Below are 18,840 nucleotides of genomic sequence, written 5' to 3'. Positions count from 1 at the left end.
GACATTAAGAGCCAACCAAATATGAAAGTGGGGGCAGCAGTTTGTTAGCTTAGTTTAGCATGAAGCCTTGAAACAGCTAAAGTCAGCCTGGATGTGAAGAGTTGACAGTTCAGTCTGATATCAGGCATCCAAAAGTAACACAAATCCACCTACCAGCACCTCAGGAAAAAGCTCAGGTGATATAAACTTTATTAAAGCTGGCTGAATGCCATTAAGCCAGTGAGCCAACATGAACAAGATACTGAAACTAGCTCACCTAAATGTAATGCAGTCATGTTTTTCATATTGTTATACACCTGTGCTTTTCTTGTCATGACATGCTGCTGTGAAATGACTGATATGATAAAAAGGTCTGTTATCACGTAGTTTCTCCTTTACAGAGCCCCATGGAATATGGAAGAGAAATAAAAGATTTATCTGTATAGTGTTAAGAGTAAAAATTACAATTCACCGTTGGGAGGTTCTACTGGTTGCCTAGCAACTGCTCCCATCCAGGAAATAATCAGGTACATAACCACAGTAAAAATGGTGAACTGATGTTTGTACAGTTCAGTTTTATGCATATTAAACAGACAAGAAGTGATCATTATTGAGATTTGGGAGTGGGAGGAGTTTGAAACAGTTTGAAACACAAAATGATATCACTTTCTCTAAACTTTGTGTTTTCCCCTCCCTTTTCACTAGAAAATCCAGGCCTTTTATTATAATTTAAACAAAGAAAAAGAGACAAGGGTTTGTTTTATGGGCTCACAAACCTAAAAGAAACTACTAGAATTAAACATTAACATTTTAAATAAACAGAAAGAGTAAAAAAATAAATAAACAGAGGAAAGTGTGCAATAATTAAGAAAGTAGCTTAAGAAAACCACAAAATTTTCCAATTCATGTACATGTATTTATCTAAACCAGCTATTCTAAGTTTTTAATAACAAAGGATTCCCACAACAGATACACATTAGACCCCTAGATTGAAAGGATTTGTCCTACAGAATCCCCTCTGAGTAATTTTATATTTCGAGGTTTGAAGATTATAAAGTCTTCATGACTATTTGAAGACTTTAGGTTCTATCTCAATCAATAATCAAACTCAGATCACTATAAATTACAATCAATCAAAATGGTCAAAACTATTTCTTTCTGTGTTGTTCCAACTTCCACAAATTGTATAAAATTTCATATATTATCTTCCCCCTTTTGCTGGGGACCTCCTACAATCCACTCAGGGACTTCTCATGGTCCCCGGACCCATTTGAAAAGCACTGATCTAGATGTTAACATTCAAAGATAAAAACAAATAACAAAGAGAAAACAAAACAAAAAAACCAAAGACAGTCAAGTTCAGTGAAAAATCATGCTTTTAATAAACCAAACTTTAATGTGTAGCATTCTTGGGCAAAAAAAGAGTATTGCTGGGTGAGTTTTAAGTATAGTTTAGAAACTGGTGGTAACGCCTGGAGGTCTATTTATTTACATGGTCATACACTACAAAAATAATACAGAACAATAATAATCAAACTGTTGCTGTCCTCTTCTTCATCGGGCATCAAAAACAACCACTGAAATCAAAGAGTCAAGGAAATGTACAGGTAATATAGCATTCAGTTTTTATATATGATTAATCATAAAAAGCCTTTTGCCATCACATAGTATTTTAATGTTCATTAATTTGAAGTTAATATGAACTAATAATTGTTAGTTAATGTAAGAAAATATTGGAGTTCTATGGATAAATACCTTTTATAAAATAATCTGAGAAATAAATGTAATGCTTCCACTCTACATACAAATAAAAATAAACCAATTATTATTATGAATACACCCAAAAAGATGTTTAAAAAAAAAAAGACATATCAAATTTCCAGCAGTTACCCATTACACAGTAATCCTTCTCTCTCTCTCTGTCTCACACACTCACACAAACATTAAAGGATACATCTCTTTGTTCTTTTCTTGTACATGATCCTGTAACCGCACTCTCTGCATCGGATTGGATCACGCGCTTTAATTTCATTTTCAGTGTGACATTCTGCAAACAAAGACAGAAAGAATATTACAGAAACTACCCTTAAACAAAGACCGATGATACAGTTTACAACACAGCTATTTGATGGGGGTTATTTTATATGTACATTCTATGTAAGATTCTAACAACAAAATCAAATGAATAATACACTTTTTTTTTTTTTTTTTTAAATGGAGCTTTGACTTATATGTTACATTTGTTTATCTTGAAGCCACTGATTTGTAGTTGCAGTAGAGAACTGCTGTTCATCCTCTAGTCATTTGCAATGACAGATCCAAAAATGTTTAAATTTTGTGTGTGCTAACTTTGTCTCAAGCATATGAAAAAGAAGGCAAGATGGACTAGATAATTTTAATGTTTAGGTTACAGAGTATCAGTTCTGTCTGGAAATTGTGAAATATATATGGTTTTTGCTATATTCTCACTCTGTACTATCATTTAAAAACATTATATGCTGCATCCTGGATATATATTTATATAAATTTTGTATTGTCTGGTAATCCCATACCATTTGTGCATAGCTGTTTGCATGACACAATAATAAAAACCTAATTCATTCATTGTATAAAACAAGGGCTACACAATTAATTGAAACATTACTTAAATCTCAGTATGCCCAAGTGCAATAATTAAGGTCCTGAAATTGGACTAAATGTGGTTTAAAAGTGAGTTGTTGTTTTTTTTTTTTAACATATGCCAAATTTGTCTTAAATAATTCATGTTGAAATATTTACACACACAAGCACAATGATTAAATAAAATAAATGTCTAAAGATTTATAGCCAGTTTGAACCTAAATAATGGCAAAATCATTACTACTGTCTTGGACTCTGACTTTACAAGTAAGTATAAGTAAACTATGTCCCCTATATGTTTGTTCCAAATTTTCATCTTCAGTCACTAACACTTACTGCCCCAGATGTAAAAAAACATGTTTGTTTTGAACAGACACCCACAAATGTCACATCATCGTGATTTTAATTTTTTTTTTCAGTGTAAATAAAAATTGCGATGCGAAATTAAATTACATTTTTTACCATATTGTGCAGCCTTAATTCATACAGAATCAGTTCTGTCACTGATTTCTTAATGTTGTTGTAGACATGCTGGACTGAAAACCTAATGATGAAATTTACAGTATTTGGTTTTATCTTTGTATTATCATCTAGAAACAAATGCGCTGCGTTGAAACATATCTACATGAAATTTGTGGCGTCTTGTAATTATATACGGTCTGAACAGTATGCATGTCACAATAATAAAAACTTTAATTTCATTCTATAAAGTCATGTAAATGGTAATAGAAAGACAATAAAACAGACGTAGTTATTATAGTACCACACAGCAAAACCTTTTAGTGTGGTTATAGTACTAGCAGCAATAGAAGATATAAAAAAGCAGTAGCAAGAATTGCATTGAAACAGTAGGTAAGTCTGTTAGCATCCTTAGACTAGCACCTGTGGTACCCGACTGTCACTGTACTATAATAAGCAAAAGTTACAATGTACCTCCACATATGTAGATCATAGGCTGCTGTTTGGGTGGTTGTAGATCTTTCTGTGAATCCATTTTTGTTTCTATAAAAGACAGGAGAGGTATTGTTAACTCAATCACATCTGTATCGTTACAGCATGCTAACACAGAAACAGCATGGTGGTACCGACAGGATTAGAACTATCACAACCGGTAGTCTTAATGAACAACAAAAATATTTGGAAAATCTCAAAATGCAGTAATAATATTGTAAATGTGGAATACACAAAAGGAAAGGGTAGAAAAATAAGGAATCCCACCGTTTTAATTGCTAACTGTTGGCTGTTTACCTCTCTTTTCATATCACGCACACACTTCCGCCTGCGCGCATGCGCACAACCATCCTTCACCTCAAAGCAAAGTGGTTTGTGATTGGTCAGAAGATACTCCGTCACATTTGGCATATTTTTCCTTTTTGTAAGGCAACTCAAATCAAAGTGAATATATGACAGATGACATTGTACGCAGTGGTGTTTATGGTTTGTTTAATGCAGGTTTTTCAACGTTTCTAGGTTTGTAAGAACAGAAGTTTATGTTTTTGTTTTGTACTCCGGCCCGACAGGAGGCGCTGTGGAAATGCTGTAACCTAAAAGTGTCCATCATCTGACGAACACTCAGCTGGCCCTCCACTAGTTTTTGACAACAACGACTCTGTCGACAATGTTCATATCTTGACTATCGGTCCTAAAACTACAATAACTTATCATTTGTCATCTTTATTTTTATTCTTTGAAGTTATAGACCATGGAGCCATCTGCGCCCAAAAGGTTTGTGAACATCTGCCTGTTTCAAAACGTGCTTGAAAGCTATTAACTAGCTAGCTAAAATGCTAACGTAGGCGGTAGCCGCAGCTGTCGCTCAGCTAACGGTTGCTAACTTGGGTAGCTTTGCCGGTTTTCTTTTCAACTTTCTACTTAGTTTAGACGAGTTAACGATTTAAGAGGTCACTCTTGACCAAGATCACAAATCATGTGTTAAAGCCTCTGGTGGCTTTCTAGTCTGTCTCATCGTTAGGTAACTTACAATGTTAAATTCGTTTGAGCCTTTTTGAAAATATTTTGATCTGCAGCATAATGTCGACCCGCTATTGAATGTGTGTGACTTGAAATCTCACACCTCCCTGTAAAACAAACCAATATCCTTGGAAACCATTTCATTAATTTGTGCCGTGGTGATACAGGTGTACACTGGTTGTCTTGACAACTAAACATCATATGAGCTGGTATATCTGAGGAGCATCTTTACGTTGAGATGGAGAAAGAGTTGGGCGATGTGACATCATATAACAAGATATATCTTAAAACTTGTTATTTTCTTAATTTTACACCTCCTACCCAAATGACTGCAGCTAAAGATTATTTTAATTATCTATTAAGCTGTTAGTGATTTTTCTCATTAATAGATGCTCATGCTCAGTCTACAAAATGTTGAAAAGTAGAGCTGCAGTGATTAGTCAATTAATCAATCAATTGTCAACTATTAATCACCAACTGTTTTCATAACTGATTATTACTTTTGAGTCATATTTGAGAAATCATGTCCAAATTCCCTGATTTTAGCTTTTCAGTTTTTAACTGAATGTTTTTGTCTTAGAGACTTTATTCATGGAATTGTTGAATCTTAATTTAAATATGTTACATGAACATACAATATCATCTGATAATGATGGCAGGCCCTTTAAGTACTTAAAATCCCCCTGTTCTAAACTATTTAATGAAATCCTTTGCTGTAGTGTTTGTACCAAGTAAATACGTGCACAAATATTTGGGTTTTATATATTTTTTAATAGCTTGTTCAGCTTTTTGTTATTTCATGTATGTGTATTACTTAAAGCAAGGTACTGGAAACCTTTGAAATTTTGATTTTAGATGTACCTATGCAACAGTGTTTTTTGATTGGTTTCACTACTTGTTTTCAGTTATTCTGTTGAACTGGGGTTACAATTTATTTGTTCCATTTCTACAGCAAGCTGAAAAAGCTGAGTGAGGACAGTTTGACCAAACAACCAGAGGAAGTGTTTGATGTTTTAGAGAAACTTGGAGAAGGGTAAGATGTCATGACTAACCTCCATTTCCACCTGTGTGCTATTGACTGATAATAGTTTTAGTCCATCAGACACAGCAGTCTGTACTCCTTTTGTTGTGTGGCATATTCATTCATTAATACTGTCTGTCTGGACATATTGTGACTTAACTTTTTTTTTTTTTGTGTGTGTGTGTGTGTGTGTGTGTGTGTGTAGTTCCTATGGCAGCGTGTTCAAAGCCATCCATAAGGAGTCAGGTCAGGTTGTGGCCATCAAACAGGTTCCTGTGGAGTCTGATCTGCAGGAGATCATTAAGGAGATCTCCATCATGCAGCAGTGTGACAGGTAATTCACTGCCTTAAACACATTTGCATCCATAGTTCACTTTGCTCTAAGTTGGTGTTTGATTTAACAGCAGTGGTGCCGTTGGCTGCTGCAGCTCTCTGATGTCTTGACCTACATGAGTTTTCTCACTTCTGCTGTTTTTGTTTGAAACGAAACTCTGTCTTCTTCTTTGATGACCACTCTGTGTGGAATTTCCTCTTAGCCCTTACGTAGTGAAGTACTATGGAAGCTACTTCAAGAACACAGACTTGTGGATTGTCATGGAGTACTGTGGAGCCGGCTCTGTGTCTGACATCATCAGACTGCGCAACAAGACGGTGGGTGTTTACAGAGAATTACAGCTGTGGTGTGTGTGTGTGTGTGTGTGTGTGTGTGGCCGGCCGGGCGTACTAAAATGTTAGTGTTTCACAACTGATCAAAGCTGATCTTTCTTTTTGTAACACTGTTTTCATTGTGGTTTTAAAAGTTTAAATTTGTAAGGCTCAACTCTCCACACGAGAGGCCATATGATGTAAACATTTGTAATTACACATTTGTAATTCTAAAAATATATGTCTTATAATACAAATTTACAGTTTACAGGACAGTGTGTTGTCTTACCATTGGAGACAAGTAAAACGTTGATTAATAAAAAAGGTATAAAGTGATATTCAATAAAATAAAAATGAAAGTAAAAAATAAATGAAAGTAAAAAGAGGGGCGGGGGCTATAACCCAGTGAACCAGTTGGTTTATGTGTAGAGGTCTGTCTGTATTCTGTTTCTATAATTGAGTGACTAGAGAGTAAGTGGAAAATTAGTAGTGAAGCTGGTGGTATTCACATTTGTTAATATTTATATTTCTGAACTAGTTCTCCCCACTTTAGGATCTATAACACCAAAAACACCATCATACTTGCATTACATAGGTACTTTCTGTTTTTTTTAAATTTTTTTTTAAATTTACTCTTGGATCTTATTTCAAGCTTGTGTTTTCTCTTTCCTTCTCACATCAGCTTACAGAGGATGAGATTGCCACCATCCTGAAGTCGACACTGAAGGGTCTTGAATACCTTCACTTCATGAGGAAGATCCATCGGGACATCAAGGCAGGAAACATCCTCCTCAACACAGAGGGACACGCCAAGCTGGCAGACTTTGGAGTTGCTGGGCAACTAACGGTAACATTATAGCAGTTTTTGAAGCAAAGTGACTGTTCTCATCACACCTCTGCTTTGTGAATCCATATTATCCGTTAAAGTTCATGACGATGATAGCATTGTTTAATGTCTGAAGGACACCATGGCAAAGAGAAACACTGTGATCGGTACTCCATTCTGGATGGCTCCAGAGGTGATCCAGGAGATCGGCTACAACTGTGTGGCAGACATCTGGTCCCTGGGCATCACATCCATAGAGATGGCCGAGGGCAAACCTCCCTACGCTGACATCCATCCCATGAGAGTGAGTGCTGACATGACATTTTGTGTTTGTTTTGTTGTTTTTTTTGTCTTCCCTTGTTATCCCACCTGACTTTTAAAACTACTTTGTGTTCCTTCAGGCGATCTTCATGATCCCCACCAACCCTCCTCCAACATTCAGAAAGCCGGAGCTTTGGTCAGACGAGTTCACGGACTTTGTGAAGAAGTGTTTGGTCAAGAATCCGGAGCAGAGAGCAACTGCCACCCAGCTGCTACAGGTTGGAGGATGGAAGGAGACACGCACACAGATAAAAACTTTTAAGAGCAGAACATGAATGCCTGGGGTGAACAAAACAACAGGCATTTGTTTTGCTCCTGTGTCAGGGAGCACTGAGGCCCTCAACTTCACCACAAAACACTGTTTTTTTGTTCTTGTGAATATGCAGCATCCATTCATCAGCCAAGCCAAGCCGGTCACAATCCTGAGAGACCTGATAACTGAGGCCATGGAGATGAAAGCCAAGAGGCAGCAGGAGCAACAGAGAGAGCTGGAGGAGGAAGACGACAACTCTGTACGTAACGCTGAGGTGGCAACAATGACATTTGTGTTAAAGCAACCACTGGATTTAATGGCTATATGACCAAATGTTTGTCTTGGCATTTGCCTTTTGTGTCATCCAGGAGGAAGAGACGGAGGTGGACTCTCACACGATGGTGAAGTCGGGCTCAGAAGGTGCAGGAACCATGCGTGCCACCAGCACCATGAGTGATGGGGCACAGACCATGATTGAACACGGCAGCACCATGCTGGAGTCAGACCTGGGCACTATGGTCATCAACAGTGATGATGATGAAGAGGAGGAGGAAGACCAAGGATCCATGAGGAGTGAGCACACACATGATTTTAATTCAGTTATGGAGAGAAAAGGGAAAAAAAAGACAGGGTACTATTCTCGTTGGGTATACAGTCTCCAAAAGAATTCAGCTTAAGTAATATTGGGGTTTTTGTTTTGCTTCTCTCACTATTAATTAAATTAGTGCCCAGCTCATTTGGGGTGTGACCGTTCAGAGCGGGCTGATTGCTTATTGCTCCATTCCTTCTACGCAGGGCACGCCACCCCCCAGCAGCCGATACGTCCGTCCTTCATGGACTATTTTGACAAGCAGGACTCCAATAAGGCAGCGCAGCAGCAGGAGAACTACAACCACAACCAGCCACAGGAGCAGCCCGGCTACCACATCCAGTCCAAGAACGTCTTCCCTGACAACTGGAAGGTGCCTCAGGATGGAGACTTTGACTTTGTGAGTAATATCTTGTACCACAAGCACATGACGGCGCTGCTGTAGTTAATGTGGTTTAACCTAAAGGAATATATGCCAGTGCTTCTCTGGTAAAAATAACAATAAGGAAGCAGCTGTTATAATATTATCCACAACAAGACATATGACCCATCTCTTTTTCCTGTGTTGTTTGTCTGTCTTTCTATTCATGTTCGGTCTCCCAGCTGAAGAACCTGGACTTTGAGGAGCTGCAGATGCGTCTGAGTGCCTTGGACCCCATGATGGAGCGGGAGATTGAGGAGCTGAGGCAACGCTACACCGCCAAACGGCAGCCCATCCTGGATGCCATGGATGCCAAGAAGAGACGGCAACAGAATTTCTGAGTTCTCCTCCCTGTCGCTCGGTTTCCCAAAGTCACCGTCACCACAAACTGACTTAGAGGAACTAAGATGACCTCATTGTCTTTGTTGGAAACTCACTGCTGTTCTGACTAACTGCTGACTGGCCTCTAAATGAAGTCTTCTACTGGGTGACACCCACTCTGGCTCCTTGAATCTACACTCATCTGCCTTGTTTCTACACTGTCTAGATGCTGTTCCGCTGTTTTAGATCTTATATTTGTTTCTATGGTTCCTGTAATTTCCGTGAATGAAGCTCAGGACTGCGGCCAAAGTGAGAACTACTGGCTTGGTGATTATACATCTGAAAAGAAAGGAATTTCCCCTCTTCCAAGCGCAGACAACCCTCGTGGGAATCATTACCAACACATGATGGAGCCTCTCCTCTGGCAGCAGCAGCAGTTTAATCACCAGGTCAACGACAAGTGGTCTTGTTTTCCTCAGACTTTTCTCTTTCATTGTAAATATAGAATAGAGCCTAGTTTGGAAATACCTGCAACTCAAAGCTGTGGAGGCTTGTCCATGACCAAAGACAATCAAGATGATATTGATTAAGTTGAGAATGCCTTAAAATATTTGAAACCTGGTTTTCAAAGTAAGCAATGTAATAATAAAACATGTTGTCAGATGGTTCAGTCCATTTCCTCACATGGAGATGAATTTGGACTGTGGAAAGCTGCAAAGCATGGATCGAAATGGAAGAAATCTATGTTTGTGCATGTTTTCAATCTCTGGTGGATCGAAAATTCTAAAGTTATTTCATTTGTCTTAATCATTTATTTAATTTTGTTAGTTTCAAGCATGAAGCTTCTTTAAACATCCAACACACTGTCTATACTGACAGTCTCCATTCATCCTAGTGCCTCATAATGACCCACGCTCTTCATGAATTTCAGAATCGGAGCTCTTACTTGACGAAATGATTCACCGTACTCAATTTAAAATGAGATTTGGCAGTAAAATTCATTCCAGTGTTTTAAAAACAATCTATAATTTCTATACAAACAAAAGCATTCCTAATACTGTATGACTTTTATTTTTATGTCCAAAAACTCAGTAGATTTATTTTGACATTGTTTGCTGTAATTGTTCCATATTATGATTTATGACTGTCTAACACATGTAAACTAGATGTGGAACTATCTTATGTGTGCAAAACAGTCGGAATGTGTAAAAAAAAAAATCTTCAAATATCCTTTCCCATTCAGCTTACATCAAAAATGTTGCTGTCACTCTACAAAGCCCTTTTCCTCCAAATTAGTTCTGGTTCTTGAACCAGTTCCATTCAAGATTCTTGGAACCATAGTACTATCTTGTGAACCAGCCTACATTTCCACCAGTTTTGAGCATAACCATTGTAATAAACAGGGGGCCGTGCACGGTGCACAGCAACCTGAAGAATATGACATGCCTACTTTGGTTCCCACGGAAAGCTGGGAGCCAACTTTGCATTCCAGACCAATTTTTTTTTTTTTTGTGGAAATGCTCCAAAACAGTTCAGAATTAGGTGTTTGAACTGCATGTTGCCTGAGACCAGCCCACAGTGAAACTCTGACACAGACAGCACAACAAGAAATGACAGCAAAACCTGGTTATTTTTTCTGTTCATTCAGCTTTTAGGCACTGTGGAAAAAAAGCTTAGGAGCTGTGTCCAAGTGTTTTAACGCCAGGAAAACCCTGCTGTTTATTTCAGCATCATGTTGGCTAAAATGTTAATGACATTCAAATATAAACAGACACATACTCAAACATAATGGGCAGCATCATATATGCACACACGTTGAAATTCTTTGCTGATCTTGATAAGTGTATGGTGTAATAATCGTGACAGGCTGAGTCTGCTTCAGTCACACATCTACTATGTGAAATTCAGACTAATTTTAAAAATAGCATTAAGATGTTTTCAGCAAATTTCCCTGAAGCTTACTTTTCAGCCACTATGTGTGAGAATGTTCTGTTTTTTTGTTTTTTTTTTTGACATTTTTCTGACATACACTAGGTGTGATGTTATTAATGAAGGAAAGAAGATATACTGTCACTTCAGCTGTGTGCTTTGTTTCAGGACACATGCTCATTTTTAACAGCTAAAAACTGGATTTAGACAAAACTGTTCAATGCAGTGATTGATGGTCTTGTAGTTTATCAATATTTAAGGAACTTTGTATAAAAAATCATATAAAAAAATCCATGTCACCTCTCAAATATTGATGTCACAAGTACTGGCCCTAAGAAATCCAGTCAGTTGTGCTTTAATTTACAAATTTTAATATTTAACTGCAAAGTTCTACAATCAAGCTAACAACATATTTGGTCTGTTAATGAAGGAAACAAACTGCTCCGTTGTGGTTGTAGTTTAGTTTTTCTGTTGACATTGATTTTACACATGTGCTAATAATGACCCTGTGAATGAATTATGACTGTAAATACGTGTACAATATGTCTGCAGGTTGCTGTTACATATGAATGTTAATATGCAGTGTTGATGCTGTAGTTCAGCCCACACAATACTGCGTATTAATCAATAGACCTGTTACACAGTCTTATATTTGCTCTAACGGACAACGTGACCAAAACGAATCAACATTATAAACTCCTGAATCCAAATTTCGATCAGTACTGTCTCAGATTTTAATGATCATGTCTGTTTGTATGTTTGTTTGTCCTTTTTTTTTCTTCCTGCATGCTGGTGAAGTTGTTCAGTCACAGATATCATTAACATTCTTGCCATTTTCATGAATTAAGTCAGCTGTCCATCGGCAACTTGCATACAAGCATTCACACTTTATTTATTAAATGTGTTTTCTTTTTTGTGACACTGGTTTAAATATGGTGGCTGGTTCGGCTGTTAATATTTTTGCCCTCTGTCATATATATGTGTGGCTTGATTTCCGCGTGTTTTAGACTATGCATGTTTATAATTATGTTTGCTATTTAGTGGAATGCTATTGTATTAACTGCACAGCTAAGCGTACTGTTAATATGGAAGCTGGGTTTGCAGCTTTAACAAAAACTATTTGCTCTGTACAATTAAACAGCCCCGTTTTGAAATATGACATTGCGGAAAATCTGCCATAATATGTATAGTTATCTGACATCTAAAATCACCTTTTGATATATAGCTAAATGATTTTATTTCCATTTATTTCACTGTTATTTCCAATATATAATGACTTGAGGGTGTAGAGTGGAATGTAAGCATTTATGTTTGAACCACTTAATTTATTATCTTTTTTTGTTTGTAATACTTTATAAAGTTTTGAAAAGGTGCAAGAAATAATAAAAGTTACTTATAGTTAACCAGAACTGTGGTGGAATGCTTTTATCTTATCTTGGACATTGTAAATGGAGACTTGAACCTCTGAGCTGAACTCAGTGGAGACCATCATGAATGACAATACACCTGTTGTACCGTAACTCTCCTACTATAGGTGCCACTATTTTTGTTTGCATGCTACTTCCCAGTGGGAAATAGCATGCAAACAAAAACAGTAAATCAGTACCTTTTCTTAAGTACTGTGCTATGTGTTTTGGGGGAAAGGGATTTTAAAATATATATATATTTAGCATTTAAAAAAAAAATGTAAACAAATTTGTTCCTAACATTTAAATAAACATTTAAGGGAAATGCACCATCTGTCTCATATGCACATTTGGCAGATCTTATAATGCACATTCTGTAGGTTTTTCAAGAGTGTGTTGTTGTTTCCCATTTATTATCATTTTCTTTAGGTTTAAACTTGAAATTGCCGGGGTCGACTGGAGCTGTTTGATTTGAATTTGAGAGAAGAAAATAAGTTTTTCACAAATCTAACTTTTTCTTCTTGAAGTGCACCAGATTGATGCATTTAAATGTTAAATGCATGAGAGGAAGAAACCTTAGGAGGTTAAACATTCCCTCAATAAAGTGTCATGAAATAAGGATTCTAGAACAACATTTTGCACATGACCACAAACAAGCTAGAAAATGGCCCAATTTAATACTTTTTACTTAAACTATACTTTGCAGCTGATGCTACTTTTACTTGGGCGGGATCTTACATGCAGGACTTTAACTGTAATTAAGTTGATGAACTTTTACGTTGCTGTGTAGGTAGATTTTCTCAAGTTAGGGATCTGGATACTTCTTTCACCACCGCTATTTCCAGGGAACGTCCTCCAAAAGATTTAGCGTGCGCTTATTGACAGATATTACGGTAGGCGTAACGGCAGCAGCTGTTCACTTTTGAACAAGTTGTTGCACAACCACATCCTTCATCCACACTACAGCCGCTGCGAAACACTGCAAAACTTTGGAGAAATAACAGGAAAACATGTCTGCACTGAACAGAAGGATCGTCAACACCACATCAGCCCCGGCTGCCATCGGTCCATACAGGTGAGGACACTTTTATAAACAAAAATTTGCAACATTTTCTATTTTATAGCGACACGTGGAGTGCAGCAGCGGTGACACGAAATGTTTGAATGAATGAGAGACACAAGGACAGTCCAATATTTGATGAGGGGCGGGTCTTAGTGTACAATGAACTCACCTGCTCGACTTGACCCCATTAAAAAAGAGCCAAAGTTTAACTTATAGCTGCAGAGCGAGAGGAGAAACAGCAGAGCAGAAATCTGCGACAGACAGACAGCACACTTACAATGGCAACTATTCGTCGACAGTTCCCTTACACACCAAAAGCTCCTGTCAGACAGGGAATATACAGGTAAGATTAATTTAATATCCTGTCAAGTACTATATCTGCACTGTGGATAGGGCTTAATAAATTTAAAAGGGGGCTCTGTTCTCTAATTACTTTCTAATCAGAATTAACAGAAGTCATTCACAGAAATCACGAAATAACATGACAAAAATACCAAATTCATGTCGTGTAGTAGGTATTCATTCAGTCGGTGCAGTCTCTCAAGTTGAGGGGAGTTCCTGTTCTGACCAATTGGATCTCAGTGGGCGGAGCTACATCAGACTTTATGAATGGCCCCATGTTTTGTCTTATTTCAAGGCTATTCAAGGAAAAACTCGCCTCAAGGTCCTTCAGCTGTTGTTTTGCTTGGATTTTTTTTTTTTTTTTGTGTCTTGTAGCAAAATCTTCTCATCTTGTATTTGTTCTAACATTTGACCCGATCATCAACCACAAAACAGACAGAAGGACTGTGGGATTTTAATTTAATACATTAATATCTGCGTTCTGAGCGTTCAGTCATAAGTGAGGAATAATAACATGTTGTACATTTATGATATGTATATGAAGCAGATTAAGAGAGAGTGGGTACATGCACCAAAATCTACATAATCCTATGCAATCAATATTATTTCTTTAAAAAACATAATCTTTTTTTTTTCAACTTATTCTATTCAGTTGCTTTCTATTGCTGATCATGAGGCGTTTCTCTCACATGAAATTAAATGTGCTGTAAGTGACATTCACAACCACTAGAGGCTGTAGTAGGCCACCAGCATCTCCTCTCTTTGTTTACTCAATGAAGTTGGAAAAAAATATCTGAACACACACAAACTGTTAAACAGAGCTTTCAGAAACAAAACAACTGTGTTGCACTCGGACACAGAGCTTCACAAAACTTAGATCAAAATGTAAACTCAGGCAGTGCTGATGAGAAACATTCTTGTGCATTATTTAACTGTAATGTGAGAAATATTAGTAATAGTAGTAGCCACCCTGGATAGACAGAGAAGCATGGATAAAAACATACTTTCTGCCATCTAGTGAGGCTGTAAGTTTGTGTTTATGTGTGTGTCTGTCTCCTCCTCAGCCAGTCGGTGGTCGTGGACAGAACGATGTACATCTCTGGTCAGCTGGGGCTGGACGTGGCCTCTGGTCAGCTGGTTGAAGGAGGAGTGCAGGCCCAGGCCAAACAGGTGAGACTCACATATGATGAAATATTTTATTTCTTTATTTATTTTTATTGTTTTTACAAGTGCCTCGCCTTTATATTTATTATTGTTGGTTAAAAAAGAAAGAGAAGAGAAGAAAAAAGATTAAAATAAAAACGAAACTGCTCCCTGTGAAATAAATAAATAAAAACAGACTAATTAACAAATTAAACAGACTAAGCAGCAAAGACACAATCAATACACTAACAGTGATGATATGAAATAAAAGTGTGTTTCTTGCACATTTTCTGTGTGTGTGTCTGAGCGATACATAAAAAGAAAATATAAAAAGTGAGATTACATATTGATCTCTTTCTCTCTTCTCTCAGGCTCTCATCAACATGGGGGAGATCCTCAAAGCTGCTGGATGTGACTACTCCAACGGTGAGACCTCAGCGCTCGCATACTGTTCAGAAACTCAGCTGCTGCTCAAATGTTTTATATGATTTTAATGCTAAAACATCACAAACTGTCTGATGGAGAAAACTCTCTGATTTCAGTGGTGAAGACGACTGTGCTGCTCGCTGATATTAATGACTTTAACAGCGTCAATGAGGTCTACAAGACATGTAAGACTTTATTTATTTCCATGTTCACTAATTAAATGTCAAGCCACAAAGTAGATTGTTTTTAATTTAATTAATAAAATGTACCATTTGTTTTCTCTCGTTTATATTCTTATAAATATACAAAAGCAGCCACATGGAGGCAGCGTTTAACAAGATTGTCAGAGCTACATCAGAAGCCAGTCCAATAACCTTTACAAACAGTTTATTCTCTTTTTCTAAGAATAATTGTTGTTTACCTGAGTCACTTTTTGTCCTGTGACTTCTTTGGTGGTTCAGTGGCTGTTTTTTCTCCTGATTATACTTTCTTCTTTGTATAGAGTTTAAATTTTGAAGTGGGGTTGTGATTAAGAAGACGGCTCTTTAAGCAGAAGATGTGGATTCAATTGTGCTTATCAGGAAGTTTGTAGTCTGCTGAAGTGACCTCGAGCAAAGCACTGAATGTCTGCCAGCTGGAGACGTGTTTCAAAACATAAATGTCTCTTTCATATTAACTTTATTTATGGTCGTGTTTATAAGATAATGATGGAGGCTGGTTTGTGCCACCAGAATAGTACAGACCTTTGCTATATTTAAAAATAAAATGACACGTTAAATGACACAAACCTCATTTTGCTAAAATGACTTTTAAAGATATGTGTTGTAAAAATCCAAACATGTATAGACAAAAAATACAACACTGCAGGTGAACAGTGTGAAATGCATAACTAAATATATCAGAATTGAACTTCCCCAGGTGATAACACACATTACAACATTTATTTTTGAAATTTCATTTTTAAAAATGCAAATGAAACCATATCTAATTCTAATTCTTCCAAAACAGAAATCTGACCGAAAATAAACTCTTAAAATTTTTCACAGCCGTGCTGTATGTGTAAATAATGTTCCCTCTAAAAATTAAATGAAATCATCACATAATTCACTAATTAAACACTGTAAAACTCTGTAATTATTCCAGTGACACGCTCCATGTGTCACTACGAGGGGATGCGGTGCAGCCTCGTATTTCACTGACTCCTCTGAGAGGATGACTGCTGACAGGTGGAGCAGTCACCTGACAGACAGACAGCCTCACTCAGCCCGTCCTCTGCTGGATGAATACAGGCCGCTCCGTCTGCCGGGCATTTCCTCCTGGATCACAACACTCAGGTGTAATGGAAGCTGCGGTGCCCAGTGAGTTGTAAATGGACACTGCTGTGCAGGCGCACAGATGTAACCCGACCCTCCCAGCAAGCTCTGCTAGCGAGGGCCATTGACTCGGGTAGAGGGCTGTACCTCCCTCCTGACTCTGCTCAACCCTAAACCACAGGCAGGGAACTTTCCCTGACCCTGATCAGAGGAAGGAGAGGACGCGTGTCCACTGTGATCCAAAATCCTTTAGACTCTGTCCGATCCTTGTATTTAGATTTGAAGATTTGCCTCCATTATAAAAAGTCTTGTGTAAAATACCAGAAAATGTTTGTCTGAGTTCTGCTGACAGTTTGCAGCCCTGCCTGGCACCAACGAGTTGTGCTTCACATTTTATTTTAACCACTAATAAAGCATTTAAGTTACACTTTATAAACTCTTTTTAAAAATTCTGCATCATTAGAAGGTGGTACTCAGAAATTATCAATCATCCGTTAATAGGAAGTCATTTAATAGATTAACCAGGTGACTTTCCAGTATGATTTTGTTTTAATGACTGTGCTTTCCCTCTAGTTTTCTGCAGTAACTTTCCTGCCAGAGCTGCGTACCAGGTCGCTGCTCTCCCCAGAGTGAGTACAAACAAACCCTTCACACCGATACAGAGCTTCAGTACTCTGTGGACATCAATACACAAGAGGTGGTGCAGATTCATCACGGTAGCAATCATCGGATGGATCACCATGACATTATGTGCAGATATTCATGGACCTCAGAGGATGAATATTAATGAGTTTGGTAATCCTGCGACTTTTTCCCCCCAGGGCCACCAGTTTCCTGTGAATTTTAATGAAAAAGCTAACAAAACTGGATTATTTTCATTGTCGATTAATTTGTCGATGAATTCTCTCGATTAATCGATTAGTTGTTTGGTCTATAAATATCAGAAAATGATCGATCAGTGTTTCCCAAAGCCTAAGGTGACGTCAGGTTTTCAGTTTACTGCATAGAGGAGTAAAGAACCAGAGAATAATTACATTTAGGAAGCTGAATCAGACATTTTTTCAGTTTTTCTTAAAAAATTACTCAAACCGATTTAATTGAGAATCAAAGTAGTTGGTGATTATTTTAATAGTTGGCAACTAATCGATGAATCATTGCAGCTCTAACAGACATTCATGTCGCCCTCAGGATGAATTGTATTAACTCTGGCGATCCTTTAATTTTTCATCCAATGCCATCATCAGTTCAAAATCATTATTATCCAGTACTTTGGTTTCTAACCAAATACCTGCAAAACTAATGACATTTCAGTCATCAGCTTTAGTATGTCTAATGTTATTTACAGATACATGCAGCCTCCTAGAGCAACCAGCTGTTTTTTTTTTTTTGTTTGTTTGTTGGTACATCTATTTGATGAGACAGCTGCATAGAAGAAGGGTGAATGGACCAAAAAGTTGCAAATGACCTCCTACCCACAGGCTAACTTGCAATATTACATTGTTTTGGTTCTTTGCCTGATGAAGGTCAAGCACCAAAACATTGCAAATAAATCCAATATTGAAAGTTAGACTGTGTGCAGGAGTTCATTTGCAAGTATTCTTGTTTACCCACATAGCTTTCTTTCCCATGTCCTCATTTTCTCTGCTTCCTTTTTCTCTTCAGGGTGGACTGGTGGAAATTGAGGCGGTTGCCGTTCTCGGTCCTCTCTCAGACTCCTGACTAGCCAGCCACGTCGCAAACAAGTTGTAGACTAACCATCAAGTTGTATATTGGAAGCCTTACTGTATATCCAGATGACACATGAAAGACCAAACCAGGATCTTGTTCTTTTTCCATACACAGTAGTTGAGTCTCTCTTCTGGCCACTGATCTATCACTTTGGATTAAACCCCTTAATAACAAAGCAGCACTTAGTTCACACCTAACATAAACAAAACATAATGATAAATTGGGATTGTATTTGTACAACCAGTCTAACATTCCCTGGTCACAGTGGTGCTCTCTCTGGTTTGGTATCTCCTCTTCTGGTTTGTTCCAGATAAACATCATAAAACATGTTAAAAGTGCAGCTCTCACTAATAAAAAAAATCTAGTAAAACTTCTGATCACTGGATTGTTATTTATACTAAAACATCACAGCCAACATATGTGTTCATCCTGCATATCAAAGAAAGTACATGTGCTGGATTTTTAAGGCGGTCTTTTTAATTTTTTTGACAGTTCATAGCTTATAACAGATTTCAGGTCGTCTT

The 18,840-nt window shown here is 37.5% G+C and overlaps 3 protein-coding genes across 4 annotated transcripts; 2 read left to right on the top strand and 1 right to left on the bottom strand.

Annotated features, from left to right (window-relative positions):
- Positions 1-1,448: 1,448 nt before the first annotated feature.
- Positions 1,449-3,931, bottom strand: polr2k (RNA polymerase II, I and III subunit K). Its single transcript, XM_084738988.1, has 4 exons — positions 3,817-3,931; positions 3,532-3,600; positions 1,934-2,026; positions 1,449-1,556 (listed from the first exon to the last, which is right to left on the bottom strand). The coding sequence occupies exons 2-4, from the start codon at positions 3,590-3,592 to the stop codon at positions 1,534-1,536; spliced, it is 177 nt and encodes a 58-aa protein (XP_084595114.1). The 5' UTR covers positions 3,593-3,600; positions 3,817-3,931; the 3' UTR covers positions 1,449-1,533.
- Positions 3,932-4,149: 218 nt separating this feature from the next.
- On the top strand, positions 4,150-9,631 carry stk3 (serine/threonine kinase 3 (STE20 homolog, yeast)). Its single transcript, XM_084738842.1, has 11 exons — positions 4,150-4,323; positions 5,522-5,602; positions 5,796-5,924; positions 6,127-6,241; positions 6,918-7,082; positions 7,198-7,365; positions 7,463-7,600; positions 7,769-7,894; positions 8,004-8,208; positions 8,431-8,624; positions 8,828-9,631. The coding sequence occupies exons 1-11, from the start codon at positions 4,301-4,303 to the stop codon at positions 8,984-8,986; spliced, it is 1,503 nt and encodes a 500-aa protein (XP_084594968.1). The 5' UTR covers positions 4,150-4,300; the 3' UTR covers positions 8,987-9,631.
- A 3,585-nt stretch (positions 9,632-13,216) lies between these two features.
- Positions 13,217-18,693, top strand: rida (reactive intermediate imine deaminase A). Of its 2 annotated transcripts, none has more exons than XM_084739185.1 (6): positions 13,217-13,376; positions 14,771-14,876; positions 15,221-15,275; positions 15,392-15,460; positions 17,162-17,217; positions 18,251-18,693. In XM_084739185.1, the coding sequence occupies exons 1-6, from the start codon at positions 13,312-13,314 to the stop codon at positions 18,305-18,307; spliced, it is 408 nt and encodes a 135-aa protein (XP_084595311.1). In that variant the 5' UTR covers positions 13,217-13,311; the 3' UTR covers positions 18,308-18,693. The 2 variants fall into 2 exon arrangements, with proteins under 2 accessions (XP_084595311.1, XP_084595312.1); XM_084739186.1 differs by lacking the exon at positions 13,217-13,376 and adding an exon at positions 13,556-13,707.
- The last annotated feature ends 147 nt before the right edge of the window (positions 18,694-18,840 follow it).

Source organism: Lutjanus erythropterus, chromosome 16, assembly GCF_056507025.1.
Source record: "Lutjanus erythropterus isolate fLutEry1 chromosome 16, fLutEry1.hap2, whole genome shotgun sequence".
Lineage (NCBI taxonomy): Eukaryota > Metazoa > Chordata > Actinopteri > Lutjaniformes > Lutjanidae > Lutjanus > Lutjanus erythropterus.
The sequence above is the reverse complement of the archived record's forward strand: the minus strand, read 5'-3'. Positions and strand labels throughout refer to the sequence as shown.

Coding starts and splice junctions, on each gene's coding strand:
- polr2k (XM_084738988.1), bottom strand. CDS start 3,592: ATGGATTCACAGAAAGATCTACAACCACCCAAACAGCAGCCTATGATC. Junction 2,027..3,531: donor TATGATCTACATATGTGGAG/GTACATTGTAAC, acceptor CTTTGTTTGCAG/AATGTCACACTGAAAATGAA. Junction 1,557..1,933: donor CAAGAAAAGAACAAAGAGAT/GTATCCTTTAAT, acceptor CTTTGATTTCAG/TGGTTGTTTTTGATGCCCGA.
- stk3 (XM_084738842.1), top strand. CDS start 4,301: ATGGAGCCATCTGCGCCCAAAAG. Junction 7,083..7,197: donor GAGTTGCTGGGCAACTAACG/GTAACATTATAG, acceptor TAATGTCTGAAG/GACACCATGGCAAAGAGAAA. Junction 8,625..8,827: donor AGGATGGAGACTTTGACTTT/GTGAGTAATATC, acceptor TCGGTCTCCCAG/CTGAAGAACCTGGACTTTGA.
- rida (XM_084739185.1), top strand. CDS start 13,312: ATGTCTGCACTGAACAGAAGGATCGTCAACACCACATCAGCCCCGGCT. Junction 15,276..15,391: donor TGGATGTGACTACTCCAACG/GTGAGACCTCAG, acceptor CTCTGATTTCAG/TGGTGAAGACGACTGTGCTG. Junction 17,218..18,250: donor AGGTCGCTGCTCTCCCCAGA/GTGAGTACAAAC, acceptor TTTTCTCTTCAG/GGTGGACTGGTGGAAATTGA.